This window comes from Telmatherina bonti (genome assembly GCF_933228915.1).
Source record: "Telmatherina bonti genome assembly, chromosome: 5".
Lineage (NCBI taxonomy): Eukaryota > Metazoa > Chordata > Actinopteri > Atheriniformes > Telmatherinidae > Telmatherina > Telmatherina bonti.
In genome coordinates this window covers 24756305-24777072 of record NC_136623.1, presented here as the reverse complement: position 1 = coordinate 24777072, position 20768 = coordinate 24756305, and the positions used below count along the sequence as shown (strand labels likewise).

At 41.9% G+C, this 20768-nt stretch overlaps 1 protein-coding gene across 2 annotated transcripts in view; it reads right to left on the bottom strand.

The window, feature by feature from the left end:
- The window catches only part of phactr4b (phosphatase and actin regulator 4b), a 31632-nt gene extending 11072 nt beyond the window's left edge, over window positions 1-20560 (bottom strand). For both annotated transcript variants that reach the window (XM_079239997.1, XM_079239998.1), the window contains exons 1-6: window positions 20419-20560; window positions 12925-13034; window positions 12527-12571; window positions 3190-3360; window positions 2872-2952; window positions 1688-2194 (exon numbers count right to left, since the gene is read on the bottom strand). In XM_079239997.1, the coding sequence (XP_079096123.1) occupies window positions 1688-2194; window positions 2872-2952; window positions 3190-3360; window positions 12527-12539 (772 nt within the window). In that variant the 5' untranslated portion in view covers window positions 12540-12571; window positions 12925-13034; window positions 20419-20560. The remainder of the gene's footprint in view (window positions 1-1687; window positions 2195-2871; window positions 2953-3189; window positions 3361-12526; window positions 12572-12924; window positions 13035-20418) is intronic.
- Window positions 20561-20768: the final 208 nt, after the last annotated feature.

The following is a 20768-nucleotide window of genomic DNA, read 5'->3' as shown; positions in this document are numbered from 1 at the left end:
ATCATAATCTGTCTGTTAGCAAAAATAAATAATCATAAAAACTCTTTTGTGGAAGTTTCTTTTTTTCAATTGAATCCTTTTCCCTTTTTGTCTTGTCTTCATATCTTCTAAATGGAAATAAACAACAGAAACCCATCTTAATGAGAAAACACCACTTTGTGACTTCAGTTACCATCCTAATATGTTTATGGATTGAAATGCAGATTTCATATATTCTTTGAAGTTTATTTATTTGATCAATTTATGCTTCCAATTAGATAAAAATAGACTATAATTGATATCTAAATGTGAGGTAGGGCTATCTTGTGATAATTGCATTTCTGTGGTTTTAAATGGGGCACACGACTTGTTTTTAAAGTCTGGTTTCAGAAAAACCTTGACAGCAAAAACGATGACCTGGAGGATTCAATCAGACTCAGTTGCTGTTTGTTGTTTTTTATTTTTTGTTTAAGAAGTTGAAATGATTAACTCCACGGGCAGAAACATACAAGATTTACCACTATTTTAATTATGAAGACATCAAATTGGCACTACCTAATAAAAAACCTTCCTGCGTTGCCATTAATGTTGCAGCTCAGAGACTGAGCAGAGAGCCATTCTCTGCTGCTCCACCACTCGAATCGCACTCTGTGGTAGCACTTGTTTGAGAATTGCATTATCTAAGGATCAGCTGTAGAGATAAACAGAATCGGTGGCTGCAAATTACCATCAAAAAACCCACGTCCCTCTGCCCACCACGCTGCACCCCCAGGCGGCCCTCATGCTGCTGCTGTTGAGGCTCCCACGCTATTCCTCAATGTTGCAGCTCTGAAGTTCAGGGTTGTTTATTTACAGATGAACTTTTATCACTGTGACATCATGCAAACAAAGAGGAAATAATTCAGGAAAAGGCAGGAAGTGAGACTAGAGTACAGAGAGGGGAGAGCGAGAGAAAAAGGAGGACAGAAAGCAGGAGATGTGATAAAGATAGAAAGAGAGTGGGAGAGAGAGAGTACCATTTGAGAGAGAAACAAAAAAGGAAAATACAAGGTGAGATGGAAGAACGAGTGGAACAGAACCTTGTGAAAGAAAGTGGAAAATATCGGATCTCAGACAAATAAAGATTTCTCTCTTTTCTCACGGCGGTTCATTGCTGCATTCACTATGATACATCCTATTATCTTGATAGGTCCCCCCCCCCCAACTAGACTGACACAAGTACGGATTTAAACTGTGTGTCCCGTGATAAGCGAGTTATAGCTGAACAACCGAAGTTCAGAACAACACTAATTATTTCTCTATCTATATTTTTAAAAGAAAATTGATCAACCGTAGCTCCTGACTGTTATCACAGAGCTGACGGCATGAGCATTGAGGGGTAATAATGGGTTTAGTGATCGTGACACATTAATTAGGAGAGGAGAAGAGAGGACGAGCTATTCCCTCATGTTCCTGAATAAGAAGCGTAGATGGAGCAGGACTCCTGGGAGCCAACAGGAGCCTGTCTATATCTGGGAGGACAGCACATAAGCTGAGAGATGACAGAAAGGAGGAAAGAAAAAACAGACTGAAGAATAACCTGCGATCCTCAAACATGATCTTGAATGAGGTCAAGTTGGAAAATGTGCTTTTTGTCTTTGAATTTCTTGCAGTGATGACAGGGTCACTGTGAGAATGTCAGATGGCAAGAAGGAAAGGGGGAGCTCACCTCTGCGGGCTCTTCCCTCCTCTGCAGATGCATGTCGAGGGAGCGTTGGCTTCCAGTCTGCTTCTGCAGGCCGACTCCTCCTGCCGTCCTCTGACGGGGCCTTCTGCAGCCCAGGCCTCTTATGGCCATCCTCCGGGTGAAGCCTTCCCCCTCGTCTGCCCTCCTCCATCTGGCCATGGATGTGACCCTGCCAGGCCAGGTTAGACTTCCACTCGGCCTCCCCATGTCCACGTGCCGCCATCCCTCCGCTTCTCCGTCCATCTTCATGCAGTGCCGTGCCCCTGGAGCCCAAAGCTCCGCGGCGGTCTCCATCAGATGGAGAGCGCCCCTTACGGTCGTCTGGTTGGGCAAGCCAGGAGGGGTTCATCCTATAGTCCAGCTCTGAGGGGAGTTTGCCTTGGCCGCATGGACTCCTGCCACCGCTGATGACTCCTCCTGCTCCTCCTCCAACTGGCAGTGTGTGTCCATTCTTCACATAGCATTGTTTCACATTTTGTGCATCTCCATCTGAACACAATATGAATACACAACAAATCTGACACGCATCTAAAAAAAGATACCACATAAGATATATAATGAACAAGAATGAATGTACAAAATGCAATGCAACCAATCAATAATTAAACACATCATGAAGGTGCCCTTTCACCTTCTCAAAAAAGTCCTTTTATAATCCTTGTATAAAATTTGCAATTTGATTAAGTGATGGGTGAATTTTATGTTTTGACATTTTAAAGGCTACAAAAGTGAAAATGAAAAGATAACACGTCCTTAATTCAAGCACCAATTCCGTGTTTGCTGGCGTGATGAAGAAGCAGCTGTAGGTTTAATAAATGGGCTTCTGCAACAGCGGGGCCAGCAGTAAGCCTTCACACACTCCTCTCTAAGCTATTTTGCTGCAGGGCAATACTCGCTCCACTTTCCCTCAGCTCTGGAGAGTGGCATGTAATATTAAACAGATATTACATTACTATGAAAAACACAAAGTCAATGATCCTCTTTTTTTAAAATTTTTTTTTATAAGGTATGAAAAAATGTCTCAGACACCTGCTGAATGATGCTGCCGCTGTAATGTTCTAATGCCTTAACTTGTGCATGCGGGGTGAGATCCCCTCAGGGCAGCTGCTGTCAGAAACAAGCGTTGCTGTGTAAAAAGATCAGATGGGTCACAGAAGCCTTCTTACCGTTGTCAGAGACCTCCTTCAGCACCCCCTGTTCGATAAGCTCCTGACGAGTACGTCTGGTCGACATCTTTCTCTCCAGTTCTGCCAGAAAGAAAAGAAAGTTTACATTACATTTTTTTTTTTTATTACTTTTAATCTATGGTTATTTACTGTTTGTGAGAACTGAAAATGTCGGAAGAGCCATCGTAGATAGTAACAACTGGGCAGAAACGGTGACCATGACATTCTGATGCAGATGAATACAACTGATATGACCAGTATAGAGTGAAAGGCTGAAGCCGGCAAGCGACATAAACACAATGCATTCTCAGCACAAACCTTCAGATGTTTCCTTGAACTTCTCGCTGCTTTTCTTTTTCCTCCACTTCCAGGGTTTGAAGATCTTGCCAAGGGTAGAAAATTTGCCTTTACGTTTTGGGGGAGGGGTGCTGTCCCCTGTGCTTCCCCCCTCTCCCACCATTGTGCCGTGGTGCTGATCAGTTTCATCATCTAAAATAAAACAGAGAAGGAGTTTAAAATAAATGAAAATGTTTTCAAGCATTGATACATTTTTTTTTTTTGCAGATTTCTACTCCAACTGAGCTCTGCTGATTTCATGACAAACACCTGGCTCATTCAGACTGGTATAATCTTTAGCCGTTAGGTCTCAGGAACTGAGTGTGCTTTGGCAGGTTGATGCTGAGAGCTTGTGGATTTCTCCACATAGTCATGGTTAACTGGAGAGGTCTGGCGCTGGCATGTAGCCAGGGTTTCTCGCTGTCAAGTGCTCGCATTCCTCAGCTGGATGGAGACTAGTGTCTTATCAGCCTTTCAGCTGCATGTGTTGAGGAAAGGAGCACATATGGATGCAGTCATAAGTAGCAGAAAAGGGCTGTCAGTCAGGGTACACATGCACAGCTAACAGTCAGGAAGCAAAGCCTTTTAGAGAATGCTGATCATTAAGAGATGTCACTGAGGCTGGAAGTACTCCATTAAACGGTGTTCTGCACATATTCCTGGATATGTGATTGGCAGGCTGACTGACAGAGTGCTGAGGTTGGCGAGTGTTTCAAACATTAGCTCTCTGCAAAGGCTGCAGCTGCTGTATTCAGCAGACATAATATTTACCAGTGGAAAGAGAACAGAGTCCGATTTAAAACATCCAGACTCAGGCACACACAGGATGTCTTGGCGTCAGCAGTGACTTGCAGTCTGATTCCCACAACAATATGCTCTCACACAATTACTGATGTGGCTTGCTGCAGCAGGCCAATGAAGAACATAGAAGCAGAACAACAGTGTTATTCCTAGAAATGAACTAATTATTTCACTCACAAACTGCCGTTAGCAAAACCACTGCAGCTGGAAGAGTTTCAGTCATTTGTTTTGGGTCATTTAGGATGGTGGATGAGCTGCTGACAGAAGTAAAACCTATTTTGTGTAGCTGAGGTGCGATCTGATAGGCCAAACGGCTGGCGGGATAAAATTTGAACTGAATACTAACACGGCATCGAAAGGCCTGACTAGCTTCACAACAAAAGGATATAATACTCCACTAAAAGACATATTCTGTTTTGTAAAGGGTGCTTGGGTTTCATTAAAAGCCTCTTTTAAATATAAAATAAATCAATTGATGAAATGATAAACAAATAAAAAATTACAACAATAGTGAAAATAATAGTAATTCCCTTATACGAGTTCATAAAATGAGTTGTTTTTTTTGTTTTTTTTGATACAAGACACAAATCTACCTGGAAGAGGGGTGTTCAGAGTCCAGCTTCCATAGCGGTGAGATCTGAAACAGCATGCCATGGAGAAGCAGGGTGCATTCAGCAACCCTCCAAGCTCAACTTGCAGTCAAATTACAGGAAAAGAATAAAAGTGGATATGAGCAAGTTTCAGACTTCAAGCAGGGGGAGTCCACGTTCCAGGGACAAGTCCACACCATGGAAATCCTGCTTATCTTGGCGATATAGAACGGTGAGGATTCAGACCAGCTGCCATAACATCCAGATTAAGCAACACTTAAATCCAGAACTGAGGTTCCCACACAGCAGACTGTTCTGTCAGAAACGCCTCTGATACAGTGGCTCAGCTGAGCCAGTGAAGCAGGATAAGAGCTGGCAGTGCCACGCAAAGCACTGCAGAGATGACAATCCGAGGACTCAGCCCATGCAGCAGGCATCCATTTGAAGAAGATGACTGACCGGATCCTTAGAAGACATGCGATGCCTGATTATAAAATGTGTCAATCTGAGATCCTTTAATAAAATAAATTAAAAAAAATAACAATCCAAAGAAATTCCACCAAAAAAGAAAAAAAAAACAAAAACAAAAAAAAGACTACAGACCGCTCAATTATCACATTCAAAAAGCTGCAGATCCGCTCATAATTCTTCTTCACAGATACAACAAACTCGGACATATCGTTGTTTTGTGAGAAGTCGTCTGTGTGGTGGCACTACAGCTGAGCGTTACTGTGAATGTACGAGGAGAAAAAAAAAAAAAAAAAAAAACAAAACTACAAAAGAGAGAAAAAGTACAGCCTTTTTCTTTTTGAGGAGGGGGGGGGACGACTGGAAACACAGTCACACAATCAGGGTGGAGTGCAGTTTCCTCCCTGAAACAAAGACAACCTCTTCCCCTCATACTCAATAACACAACCCACCACAGAGATCAGAGAAATGCAGAGCTACAAAGTATGTTGACACCAGCAAAACTAGCTAATGATTAAATAAAATATACTCCCATTCACAACACAGCCACAAGCAGAATTCCTGTGGTCCTGCTCTGTAATCAGAAGCCCTACTAAGATAAGGTACACCAGTCAGGAAACAGGGATGTGTTATTGTGTGAGCGTTCCTCTGACGTAGCTATGTCCTTCTGAAACCAAACCTCCTGTGTTCTTTAGCAATCTCCATAAGAGGCTACATTTCCCTCTAACCTCATGATTTGCTCGGTCATGGGAGCCACGTTCATGCGAGCACTCAATTAAATGACCCTTGAATTTAACAATTCTGCAAGTAATGTCAACTTGACCACTTACCTATGTGTTCTTATACATCAAGTATATGGGATCCTCTGTAACATCAATAAATATTCATCTCTTGTATATTTTTGTGTAAAGCAGAATTAAACAGCCATGATCTGCCAGTTCAATGTGTTGAGTCATTCAGCTCCGACAGAGAGTTCACTCTGATTGGATGTTCAGTGTACCTAATTATTTGTGCCATCATTTATGTTTTTGCAACATTTTAAGCTAAAATCTTTACTGAAAGCATTTTTAGAAAATGTTACTTTAAACTGAACACCAGATATCTGAGTATCAGACACAATAAATCTCAATTACATCGACCTTTCAACTGCAGCTCGCCCCCCGTTGTGTAGGCATACTTCATACATCTTGGCTGGGAGTTGGATGCGGTGTTTGCAGTGTGTTTAAATGTTTTTTATTCTTTTGGCCCAGATGCTGGCAATCTGCAGAGGTGTGTCAGCGAGGCTTTTCAAAGCTGCTGGTTTTTGACGTCGACTTGCTGCATAAGAGGCCTAAGACATCCGCTTAAACAGCTTTCCAACAGTTGGGAAATACCTCCAACCTCATTAAAACCCTTATCCTTACCAGGCAAGATTATGAAATTTAATCTACCTAATTAAATGCACTGGTTATAATCACTCTGACGGCTTCTGGTGCGTGCTCTGAAGCATTCACCATTTAGCAATAACAATATGTTAAACCAATGTCACTAGAACATGGTGTCATATGAGAAATATACTTTTCTTTGCAGCTTATTTATTTCCTGCTTGTTTTGTTGACATCGAATGTAACCTTTAATAAGTTGTGGGAATCAAAATGATGACAAATTATAATCCTGATCCACTTTCACAGACCAAACAACTTTCCAATGCAGTCTCAAAGAAGAGAAAATGAGTGTGCAGCACGTGCACAAGTGTGTAAAAACATAGCTGAGATTCATCCACGTGATCTCAGTGATTTAACATTCCTTGCGGTGGTGAAAGTGAAGGAAGGGAAGAGAGGCAGCAAACTGTGCAAAGTTGATTACACAAGCTCCATGTCTCCCCTCTCCAATGTTTCAAGTCTTTTAAACGCTTAAGAAACTTTGAAGCTTTGCAAGTTGTCGGTGAAGGAAAAATGAACTATATGAAGCGCATAAACGTTTGCTAAAGTGAGCCCAGAAACTCACCGCCATTGTTGTGCTGTACCGGGTCCTGAGCTGTGATCTCCACACGAAGGCTCTGTCCCATGGTCCAGCCCCTAAGGGGCCTCTTACCTGTCCTGCACCCAGGAACGTGTATTCTTTACCGGACAAATCAGCAGCTCCTCCTGCCCTCCGTCCTCAAAAAAAAAAAAGCTCCCTGGTTTCTCAAATCTCTTCTTCTTTTTCAGTCTTTCTCTCATCTGCACTTCTATGCTTTTCACTTCAGTCCTTCCCCCCCGTCCCCTCCCTCTCACAATCTCCTTAAGACCTTCCCTCCCTCCCTCCAGGAGCTGGACTCCCTCTCCCCCTCACTTAGTGACCCTCCTTCCTTGGCTCACAGCACAGGTCAGCATTCACTGAAGGATGCCTACCATTCCTGGGAGAAGACGAGTTATGTTTTCAATTTGACGTGTGTGCTGCAGTAAGTGGTGCAATGTGTGCACCCAGTAATAAATGCGCAATGTAGAGAATGTTATACATCAGGAAAAAGAGTGAAAGGAAAAAAAAAATCAACCAAATTGGGGGGGGGGTGCCACACTTGAACCACAAATTATGTCCCTAAAACAGTTTTTTTTTTTTTGCTAACACAAAAGAGTCAATGTGTATGCGTTCCTGGAGCAGAAAAAGCAGCACATAGGTCAGACACATTCTTAATTTAGGAATGTGCATGTAGTCCTGACAAGCAAAAACCATTAATTAGTCTGGGTGTGACAGACAGAATAGATGAAACGGAAGAAACTTCAGTGACTGCCCTCAATGCGGAGCAGACGATACTCAAGAAAGGAGACGTGACTTATTCTTGGAGTGGCGTAAAGATGCTGCTTCCTCTCGAGTTCGAGCAGCAGACATGAATCCCAGCAGAATAAAGCTGAAACTATCGGAGGAGGAATGTCAGCGAGTTAAGTCGACAAGTAATTCAGATAATAGAAAGATGAGTTAATCAAATATAAGCTTCTGTTTCTGCATCTGGTATGCACGCTAATATTTGACTGCTATTGCACAGAACCAGCAGAGGGTGTTTATCATGCTGTGCAACACTTCTCCAGACATTTTACACACTTCTCTAGGCCTCTTATCACAATTTCAACAGACTTGGAGGTATTAAAATGACTTTTAAACACACTTATCAGCAAGAGCATTCATGTTGGGGGCTTGAAAACAAAGAAGGATAACAGGCAAGAAAAAGAAAGAAATGTGAACTGGATCCCCTGAATTAGAGCTTCACTTCCTTTGAATGTTTGTGCATCTTCCGGAAACCTTGTCCAACTGTGCCACAAAAGGAGTCCAGTGCACCAAGCTGTGTCATTATGCCTGGATACACCAGTGTCATTATATCTGGATATACCAGTGTCATTATGTCTGGATATACCAGTGTCATCATGTCCGGATATACCAGTGTCATCATGTACGGATATACCAGTGTCATCATGTCCGGATATACCAGTGTCATCATGTACGGATATACCAGTGTCATTATGTCTGGATATACCAGTGTCATGGATATACCAGTGCCATTATGTCCGGATATACCAGTGTAATTATATCTGGATATACCAGTGTCATTATGTCTGGATATACCAGTGTCATCATGTCCGGATATACCAGTGTCATTATATCTGGATATACCAGTGTCATGGATATACCAGTGCCATTATGTCCGGATATACCAGTGTAATTATATCTGGATATGCCAGTGTCATTATGTCTGGATATACCAGTGTCATCATGTCTGGATATACCAGTGTCATCATGTCCGGATATACCAGTGTCATTATATCTGGATATACCAGTGTCATTATGTCTGGATATACCAGTGTCATGGATATACCAGTGCCATTATGTCCAGATACACCAGTGTCATTATGTCTGGATATACCAGTGTCATTATGTCTGGATATACCAGTGTCATCATGTCCGGATATACCAGTGTCATTATATCTGGATATACCAGTGTCATGGATATACCAGTGCCATTATGTCCGGATATACCAGTGTAATTATATCTGGATATACCAGTGTCATTATGTCTGGATATACCAGTGTCATCATGTCTGGATATACCAGTGTCATCATGTCCGGATATACCAGTGTCATTATATCTGGATATACCAGTGTCATTATGTCTGGATATACCAGTGTCATGGATATACCAGTGCCATTATGTCCGGATACACCAGTGTCATTATGTCTGGATATACCAGTGTCATTATGTCTGGATATACCAGTGTCATCATGTCCGGATATACCAGTGTCATTATATCTGGATATACCAGTGTCATTATGTCTGGATATACCAGTGTCATTATGTCTGGATATACCAGTGTCATCATGTCCGGATATACCAGTGTCATTATATCTGGATATACCAGTGTCATGGATATACCAGTGCCATTATGTCCGGATATACCAGTGTCATTATGTCTGGATATACCAGTGTCATTATGTCTGGACATACCAGAATCCTTATGCCTGGATACACCAGTATCCTCATGCCTGGATACACCAGTGTCATGATGCCTGGATATACAAGTGTAATTATATCTGGATACACCAGTGTCATTATGTCCGGATACACCAGTGTCATTATGTCCGGATATACCAGTGTCATTATGTCCGGATATACCAGTGTCATTATGTCCGGATATACCAGTGTCATTATATCTGGATATACCAGTGTCATTATGTCTGGATATGCCAGTATCATTATATCTGGATATACCAGTGTCATTATGTCTGGATATGCCAGTATCATTATATCTGGATATACCAGTGTCATTATGCCTGGATATACCAGTGTAATTATATCTGGATACACCAGTGTCATTATGTCCGGATACACCAGTGTCATTATGTCCAGATATACCAGTGTCATTATGTCCAGATATACCAGTGTCATTATATCTGGATATACCAGTGTCATTATGTCCAGATATACCAGTGTCATTATATCTGGATATACCAGTGTCATTATGTCTGGATATGCCAGTATCATTATATCTGGATATACCAGTGTCATTATGCCTGGATATACCAGTTCTTAGAGTGTATGGCTGCATCTCTTGCTATTTCTAAAGATGAAGAGTTAGTGTGTTCCTTTTCTCTCCCTGTGCCCCACATACAGCCTCCACACCGGGCTGACTTCCAGAGAGATCTGAGCCAATCGACACGAGCCCAGAACCTGTTGGCCTGACCTGGATAACCGACTGGGCCAGGCGACTTCAGCAGGCGGGCTGACTGAGTCAGGCACCGACATATGCACACACATCTACTAATGCATCTAACGTGACGTGGGTCTGGGTTGTGCCAAAAACGACAGCGCTGTAGAGGTTGCTTTGATTTTCCTAAACTGCAAAGTGTCCCCTCAGAAAAATCAGGGGGTGTCCCACTATGGCTGAAGACTCTACAACCAGAACAAACTACTGGTAATAACGTGCTAATGAAAGATTGACCTACATGGTTATCTCTCTGTCTTTGTGGGGACTGTCACACAGAGACATTTCTGCCAGTCTTTAAGCAAATATAAGCAGTTATGGTGTTTTATTGATGCCACAATTCTCTGTTGCAATGGCTGATGCACCAAGTGGAAACAGCCCATAACACACTCCATTCACACTAAGATGTGGGGTTTTTGCACATGCTCCAGTTTCTCTCTCTGCCTGTGGACATGTTTACATGCTAATTTTATATTATAAAGGATACTTTAAATAGATTTTGTTAAGCTGTCTATATTAATAAGCCCGTGAGTTTAAACTTACCTTCCATTTTTGCTCTGTTAGCTGGTTTCAAGTGAACAAATAACCCCAGTTAAGATGTGTTTAGTTATCTTATGTACAGGATGTTATTACTGTGGCAAGAAGCGTCTATAATTTTAAATCTAAACTCCTAGACTAGACTAAGGACTATATTCAAATACAAAGCCCTAACTTGTTGAATAACTCCATTAATCTATTTATTGTAGCAACAGATGCTGTAAAGGGGGCTCTCACCCACATCGGGTAATGCAAGGTCCTCGTTTGTCGTATATACAGCATTAATACATTTTGTTTTTGTTGTGATTCTGTTGATTCATATGCCTGTGTTTCACCACTGCAAAAGTTCTGACTTTTTGGATAAAATTTTATAGCCTTGTCCTGGTAAGGGGAAATGTCACCATGACAACAGGGATCAAATGTTTGGAGGACAGGAAAGAAAGCAGATAATATCTTTATAATCCTAAAAAACTCAGCACAGAGACTGGAAAAATAAACTTGGAAAAACAAACAAGCAATCAACGTAACCAGTATGCCCGTTGTAGTGCGTTAGGTATGCTAATCATTTTTGATAAGCCACGACACATTTAACATAATTCCTCATGTTGTCTTTCCTCATGACTCCACTAGAGTAGAATGTCAAGATCTCCACTTCAGAACATCACAGGGACTTGGATCGGCACAGAATTTGTGAAACAACCAGCTGCTTTGTATGCATGAAGATGGAGGTTTCATAAATTTGAGATACAACCTAAACCTATAACATGCACTCATCTATATATTTTTTAACTCTAAGCTAATCTTCCAAGCATAAGCAACTGTGGCTTGTGTTATGTTTCTAAGAGGGAGAGCAACAATAAATAACAACCTTGGTGGATTCATCCCACTCTGATCTCTCATTATAAGCAGCGCGGTTTGAAATGGTTGCTGTCAATGAATCTTCATGACGAGCAGAAGGCTTCAAACCCTGTAGTCAGTGATGTCAACAATTCGTAAGTTCACTGATTTAAGTCACAAATCAGAAGAATCAGTTTCTATGTTACTAATCCATAAATAACCTATTTGTTTAAGTAAGGTGTGATATTAAACACCTTCATGACACACAGCTGATGTTTTTCTGTGTTCAAGGGGCAGGAACTGAACGTAAATGGCTGATATACATGTAGCTCCAGGAAGTCTCTGTAGTTTACAGAACAAGGGCACATACGGAAATGCTGACCATTTTTTGGTTAGGTTACAGAAGGGAAGTGGCATTACACTGGGAATCAAAATTCACCAGTGTACATAATCAAGATTAACACCTTTTCCTGCAAAGCTGCTCAGGTGGTTGGAAAAGGAAGGGTTTGAGTTTGACAGCAGCAGATGGAAACAACTCATTATGATATCCTACAAGTCAAACCAAGTTTTAAAAAAAAGCATCACAGTGGATCCCAGCACAATACTTAACTGACTCAGAGTACAGAGATTTACTAAATGTAAACCAGGGAAAACCCTGAAAAAATTGACCTCTGGGAAGGGAAGCATGATTCTCATTCAGGTCCTCATGTTTGGGGGATGTGTGGCTCTCATCTTGAGAGGCTCATAAAAATTTGAGACACTAGACAAACCCCATAAACACAGTGTATGCACAGCGAGATGAGAGGATATACAGCTTTCTCCACAGCATTACCACTGCACTTAACAGACCACAACGAGTCACTTGGTACTCACCAGGATTTTCCATTACAGAGTTTAAGGCCCGTCGATCACTGGTTCCTGAAAAGACAAGAGTCTGAGAATCAACACCAAAGTGAGATCTCAGGTGCAAAGTTTCATTTGAATGTAGTTTAATTATGTTTTTATTGAGTTTGTTTTCATTAAACTTTGTCACAACAGAGTCTGCTATATGTCACTATTAGTCGTCATTAAACTTGTGTAAATTTAAGCATTCAGTGACTTTTATCTGAAGAAATAAACTGATAATTATAAATAAAAAAAGAAAATAACAAGGTATGCAGTTTCTTTCTGGTGCCTGGAATAAAGTTTAATTATTTCTTCATATATGGACTTTAGCACAATTAATATAATGCTTTTTTTAAATTAAAATATAAAAATAAGTGAAGACGTACACTGGAGAAAGTCATGGGTGAAGGCAGTCAAGGTCCTCAGTAGCAGAACAGCCATGTTTTTTCCAAGTCTCCTGCATGCTGTCGATGCAGCTCCACCCATCTTAACCCCTCTGACAGAGGAAAAAAACAAAAATAAGAGCAGAAAAGCATCACAGATAATCCTGTACCCAAATGCAAAATGTTATAACTCACTGTCAGAAACAATAACAAAACCATTTTTCCCAAAAGCATGGGACAATAAAATGTGAAAAAAGATATTAATTTAAAAAAAACATGCTGTAGAGCAAAACAAAAGTTTTGAAACCTACGCATTTGTCTTTCCTTTCATATTTTTCTTTATTTAATGCAGTGATCTTTATTCTGGTACCAATTTCCAGCTTCATTACATTTCTGTGCATCCGACTTTTGTGCTCTCAGAGTGTAAAAAAGGACAACTTTAAATCAGAGCTTCATGTGATTTTTTAACCCAATAGTGAAACTTTTTCACACTGGATCTTTACTTTTCTCACACAAAGCGCATCCCGAGACATGTTAAATCTTTTACTAGGAACACCAGGCTATTTGGGATTAAAGTTAATAATTTCTGCTTTTACAATACTGACATGTACATTTAAAGACATGTAAAAACATATAAAATAAACAAAAAAGGACATTTTATAAAACCCAACAACCTGAAGAATACCTTGCATCCTGAACATTGGCTTTGCTAAGGCCATTATATTAAATCAATAAATTAATTAATATTTACATTTAATTTTTTCAATAAAATATCCTCATTTTCTGAACCAATTAGTTCAATTAAGGGTCGCAGGGGAACTGGAGCCTAACCCAGCAAACTTCGGGCGAAAGGACAGCTCACCAGTCCATCAAGGGCCAACACAGAAAGACAAACAACCGTTCATACTCGCACTCACTCCTAGGGGACATTTTAGTGTAACCAGTTAACCTGACATGCATGTCTTCGGACGGTGGGATGACGTCAGAGTACCCGGAGAGAATCCATGCATACAGGGGGAGAACATGTAAAATCCACAGAGAAAGGCCCCCGTTTGAACCTCCCCAACCAGCAACCTTCTTGCTGTGAGGCCACAGTGCTAACCACCAGGACACCGTGCAGCCACCTCAACATTTATTATTAAAGTCCATTTAAAACAAACATGGGACATTTGTCCACACTAGCCTCTTTCCCACTGTAGGAACCATTTGACGTTCCTGTAACCTTTTCAGTTCTTTGGCGCATTCGGACAGATCGGAACTTAGGGACCATGCCCCTGAGTTCCTATAACCATTTCAGCGCCTACTCAACTTCCGGGTCTTTCCTTAGTTCTGTAGGAATGCATCTGACGAAGCAGGCTGACGTAGGTGATAGCTACGCCCTCGCGCTGAGCGCCGCTACTTAATTTCCGCATCGTCAGACCCCGCCATTTTTAAAAACCACTGTTTACGGAAGCATGGAGAACGCAGCTGATAAGTGGACGGACGACGAAGTCAGAGCCCTGCTGGCCGTTTTTTCAGCCGAGGAAATCCAGAGGGGGTTCGAAAGCACACAAAGAACACGATGGCCTTGTCGCTCTCCATTTTTGCTCCTTTGTAGTGTTTTCCTCTTCGCGGTTTGTTTTGTTGCTGAGTGGCGCTAAAATAACACGTCACTGTCGCAGATGGTTGCGTCAGATCGGTAGCGATCGGGTCTCCGACTCATGTCCGAATGCAAAGTGACACGGTTCTCTGGCGAAGGACAGTTCTTAGAATGCTATTAGTTCTCAGAACGCAGTTCTTAGAACGTCTCTGTCCGAATGAGACTACTGGAAGCTTAAACTTAAACAAAATGACACCAGTAGCTTTTACATTTTTGCATTAACTTACCAGTAAAGGGGGCGTGAACAAGAAGGACGACAGAAAGTTCACAAGAGGGCTTTTTTTATCATCATTTGTAAACATATGAAATGTGAGTGTGTGCATATTTGCTTCTGTATACGAGCTAAAAAACTGGAAGAGGACGTTGTCACTAATTACCAAAACCATGTAAATCATTCCTGATTAAATGACCCAAAAAACTTCCTTTCTTCCCCACATTTAACACTTTCTCTACTAAATGAAGTAAATCTACAAATCCTTTCATTTATAGTATTTTATATATGTTGTCTGCTCTTATTTTCAGCAGTGGAGAATTTTTTCCCTATTTTCTTACATGTTTTAGGTAATAAATAAATTAAGTAAATATTGACCAGTTTCACCAGCTCTGGAGGGCAACCAGCTGTCGATGCCCAAGCCGAAACCACAACTGCTAGAAGTGTCGAAGGCAAAGATGTTGTTGAATATTAAGTTGAAGAACAAAGTCATGTTCCAAATTGCCCCTTGCTGCAAAAAGCAGGATCTGCTGTTCAGTGCAGACATTTTCACTGCACATATTTCGACATACCAGGGCAGGAAATGCACAGGTGTGTTGGTAATGGCTGCATTACACTTGGGGAAAGACACTGCAGGTTTATTGTCAAGTTTACCGAAGGAACTTATTCACTTTTAATGTCATTCATGTCCGTTAAACTCTGTCACAAGTCGACATTTCTGATATGAATGTTAGCTTGACTGCCCTTTAAAGCTGAAGCACAGAACTTTTGTCTTCCCCTTCTCACTGTGTAGTTACACAAACACTGTTGGTGTGCATGTGTATCAGTCCTCACTTCCCATTCATTTCTGTTTTACATCATTTCATTTCATTTCATTTTGTGAACCGCTTTAATCCAATTCAGGGTCGCGGGGAAGCTGGAGCCTATCCCAGCTGGCTTTGGGCGACAGGCAGGGTACACCCTGGACAGCTCGGCAGTCCATCACAGGGCCTGTTTTACATCATCCCTTCTATAAATCCAGAGTTTCCCATTTAACATGGCACATTAGAAACTTTTCTCAGGCACTTCCTACTGAGAGTTTCTCCACCACCTCATGCTAAGCTGCTGCAGTTAACTCATCCCCATCACAATGGCTCCCCTCTTGTCATCCCTACAAGTCCAAAACACATTCAAATCGAAATAATTGTTACCGATACCGACTAGATGTTAAATCTAAGTAATAAGGTCAGACATTGGAAACTTGTCCCAGTTGAACCCTGCCTCTGGCTTGATCTCTGCTGAAGGGGGCTCCAACCCCTCCATGAAAATCATCAGGTATAGATAATGGCTGGATGGCTGATGAGATAGCTAAAATGCCATTGATTCCATCTTGACCCAAACCCTAAACAAGCTGACAAAATCCTTTCAGTGTCTTTCCAATTTTAAAACGGGATTTAAACGTAAAGTGTTGTATGGTGCGCCGTACCATCCAGCGCTTGACTGAAACAAACGGCAGCCTCATAATTTTGTGGCACAATGTTATTTTTAATAGAGAGATTAGACAAACATCCTCTTAGACTGCATCCATCCTTATGAGGGAACATGATGCCATCAGTCAGGACTATTAATACAATCATTGATCAATGTATCAATTTATCATCATTAGACAATATGCTTTCATCCCGATTCAATTTCGATATTTTGGGTGCCGATTCTATTCAAATTGCGATTCTCACGATTACTCGATATTGCTGATTTTTGTAGGCTTAAAACGAAATAAATGTACAAAACTTGTTTTGTTCGTCATTTTTCTTGATTTCAATGAGGAAAAAACAACGCAGTAGCCAGATCATCATTCTGCTTGAAAAAAAAAGATTTTTTTAACAAAAAAAAATTTTATTTTAAAATTGTGAAGCAAAAAAAATCCCGATATTTGATTTTTCAATTTGATTTTCCCACCCCTAATCATCATACAGAGGTGTAATAAACACTAAAACAGTTTCTTCAAATACAAACTTATTCAGTTTTTTTCTTTTTGGTTTTGTTATTCGTATCTATTCCTCTTTCAAGTCAGTTTACCAGCAGGGTCAGAGGTGAGCTTCCTTATCAAAAGAAGAAGCCTGGCTAATGACACTGAAAATATCAAACAGGTTTGTAGGGTCAGTAAACCATGACAGAAAGCGGCATCGTTTCCATGGCCACACGGGCAAACTATAGCAATACCTCAACACTGTTGGAACAAGGTAGATGTATTCGTGGTCTGAGATGAAATTTTTTACACTCCCGCCCAGTGCCTACCACAGCTTTGGCTGGATGACTCAAAATAGTCGAGCAGAGTGGTGAAAGAGAAGAAACAGAAAGAGAAAATATCTCTGGAGTCCGAAAGTAAGAGCAGATTATGAGGCAGTGAGGGGGTAGAACTACAAATTCAGAGACTTTTCAGACAATTGTGCCTCATCACACACATAAACAAAATCCTTGCAAGCACTGCTGCCTGTCTACAACAACACAGCCTCTTTAGAAATCGAGACTCAGATTCTATGATTAAATGTTACTCTGTTTTACTTGCTCCTTCTGTCACGCTCACAGCCAGACGCAGAATGTGACCATAAAAAAGGGATGTTGGTGGCCTAGTTCCCTTTTGGGTGGTTAACCCTCTCCCTGCTCTCCGTCATGCAAAGTAAGATCACTAGGCAAGTCCAAACTATGCAGGACCTCTGTCTCTCAGTGTCTTTACCACTGTGGACGACACTTTCTCAGAAGACTTCGAAAGCAATCGCCAGGCCTTTTATAGGACAGGGCAAACGGATCGAATCCGACGCGACGCACACAACCAGTTAATGACACCAACTCCCAATTAGATTCTAATTATTCTGACAAGAGCAAATAAATGATCCGACCTCACCTCATCAATCACTAGTCTCGCTGTAATAGACTACAACTCTATAACCAGGATGGAGCACCTCGTTTTAAAACTTGCATCTCCAGCCAACATCTTTCAGGTGGATGATAAAAGCTGGGATTTGGTCTTCCTCTTTTTCACAAACACCCTCACCATGAAGAAAGAGGAAGCACCAATCAGCTTTGTCAAAGTAGCCGTTTCAGACCGCCTAAATGTCCTGACTGTGTTACCTTCTGCGGAGCGTACACGCCCTCCCTGGCGCGTTCAACTAGCTCTGATTCAATTACGAAGGGAGCGAAAACAGCAGCAGCTGGCTGGGTTATGCCATCTTTAAATAGCAGATTGCTTCTCACTCCAGGGCTCGGGTTTTGGCGCAAAATGCCGCCAAGTCAGTGGAAGATACTCATTAACTCCACACTTGAAGACCTTTCTCTGCTGTCTGGCGTGAGACCTTCTACAGACAAGAGAATAGGTACATAACGAAGTTAAACAGTTAATAACTGTGACATGAAGAGCCAATGCATACTTACAGACCCGCCAATGACTGGCATCAGTGATACATTTGTAGGCAGTAAAGAGTCCACTGGGTCGGAGCTGCAGTCCTTTCTGCAAAACGTGTGCAAGCTGCACAGCTTTTACACCTCACTTCAAAACGGATGGACCAGGGCGTATGTTCCCAATCCGGGCTGGGTGAGCGTCACCACCGAGCCTGCCCCAGAAAAGAACCACTCACCACAGGGACCGTTGGCCCACTTTTACAAGGAGCCCAAAATGCTCCTCGGCTTTGCGAAACTTTTCCTCCTCAGTGTCCCTCCATCCAACCTGAGCGGAGGCTCCACTGCAGTGCAGCCTCCATTCAGACCATAATTTTGTCACCACACAAACCCAAAACGCCAGATAACCCACAGCAGATTTTAACATGTTTATAACTTTACATTCTGAACGCCTAAAACCAGGCTGTCCATCTCTGCTCCCAGCCTGTAGCCGCTGTCTGAGCGAGGGTGGGGGGGCGGTTTGGAGACATTTAGCAGAGAGCAACAGAGGAATCTCAAGCACAGATCGGCCTCATCTGTGGTCTAACCGAATCAATCAGGCCAAGATGACAGCTTAACCATCATGGTTGCCCCTTAATGGCCCATTAAAGAAGACTTCCAATGGGAAGTGGGAAGAGCTGCAGTACAAAGCAGCTTTTCTCTCTCCATTTTTTTTTTCTACCTTGGAAGAGCAAATTAAGTTCAGGAGCTATTATGTTGCAAGGAGATGAAGCCAGAGGAGATGCATGCTACTGCATAAGAGGAGGCACCTGATCAAACCGGTAGCATGGTTTCTCCTATGTGACGGGGAGACCAGTTTCCTACTGGAATTAACAATAAAATAACAAATAAATAGCAACAACTCTGATTATGCTTTCTTAAATGATTTTTTTCCCCAGAAGAAGTCTGCTGACCTACTGATGATGACTTAATTTAATCAATTTACTCTATCTTGCAGGCAAATGTCCTTGGGGGGAAAATATCTCTATCATCTGTCCATTTTTCAGAGTATAATCATTTAATATCGTCACAGCCTTTCCAGGCTCCATAACACTTAAATATCAGAGCCATAAAAGCACAGTTGTCGATGTAAAGATGATGAACCAATGCTGTTGCGTCTTCCATCTTCGCCCCAATAATCTATATCCTAACCAGATAGACATGAAGCTCTGGTTTCTAATTGAATGTCGGAGGTTACAATTACTTCGCCGTGTTTTGCTTTTTTTTTTTTTTTCTTCCTCTGAGACAAAAATACAAAATTACCTGAGAGGCTGGGTCAGTCTATCGAGGGAAAATCATCAAAATGAACAGCGGTGATGCGCAGCAGTACGAGGAGACGAAGACCGAGTCGTTTGAAGGCTTCCAGCGGCACCGACTTGCTTCGCGCGCTCTGTCCGCGAGCGGATCTCGCGCCGTTGGACTAGTGATGCTTCATGCCGCTGACTAAACGCGCAACCAGAGTCAAGTCAGCCATACTGGCTACTACCGCTTCCGGTCACACAGCTTCAAAATAAAACATAGCTACTGCGACGTTTTGTACAAAAACACATTATTTTATATAATAAATGTATTAAATTGGATTTTTAACGCATAGTTTGAAATATTTGTTTTCAATTAACTTAAAAACACGCCTTGAAGCATGTATTCATGTTAGTGTTTACGACAGGGGCCGTAACCTGCTTTATTAGCACAAATTTATAGCTGTAGCTAATAATAAAGGCTCAAACAGAGCACAGATATGTAAACATAAACACTGAGAAGCTTTTCAGGTGCATACAAAGCTTGTCTGTTAAAAAAAAAAAAAAAAAAAGGGATTATTGATGTGTTTGTCACGAACAAAGTTACTCTGCTCGCAAAGTTTATCGGCACGCATCATCTACATCCTGCTGATCACGCGCATCCTTTGTTGTGAGTGGACGCCCGAGCAGCGCATCCGTGAAAATGGAAATTCAGGTGGTGAAACAGCAGCGGAGAGATGAGCAGGGGGGAAAAAAACCACCCTGCACACACAAACACACGGACACACACACACACACACACACACACACACACACACACACACACACACACACACACACACACACAGGGTCCGCAGAGCAACGCATTTACAAGCAGCATTGCAAACGCGCACTCCCCCCCTTTTCATCATGGCTAGTTTCGCATGGGCCAAGTTGCACTGCAACTTGCAGGTTATTGTTTGTGGAAAAAAATCTTCCCTCGAGCCAAAACTCACCCGACTCATTTGGTCCTCCGTGGACACTGATCATTCATCCCTCCTGACTCACTCTCCTCCGCCGCCTCCTCCTTTGAAATCAGTTACAACCGGTTTAAAAATAGCAGCCTGGTCATTTCCTCACTTCACACTTTCCTCCCCGCTTCCAGCACCCGGTCCAAACATTTCATGCATTTCCCGGAAACCATTCCCAGCCAGGCATTTCGGTACTGGTAGTCCTCCGTGGAGGGGAGCCCTTCAGACACGGCACCTCTCTGTGTTGTAAGACTTCAGTACCCAACAGGCATTGCAGCGCACTGGGGGGGTCGAGCAGCATACCGTTATATTGTCCAGCTTTTCAATGTCGACAG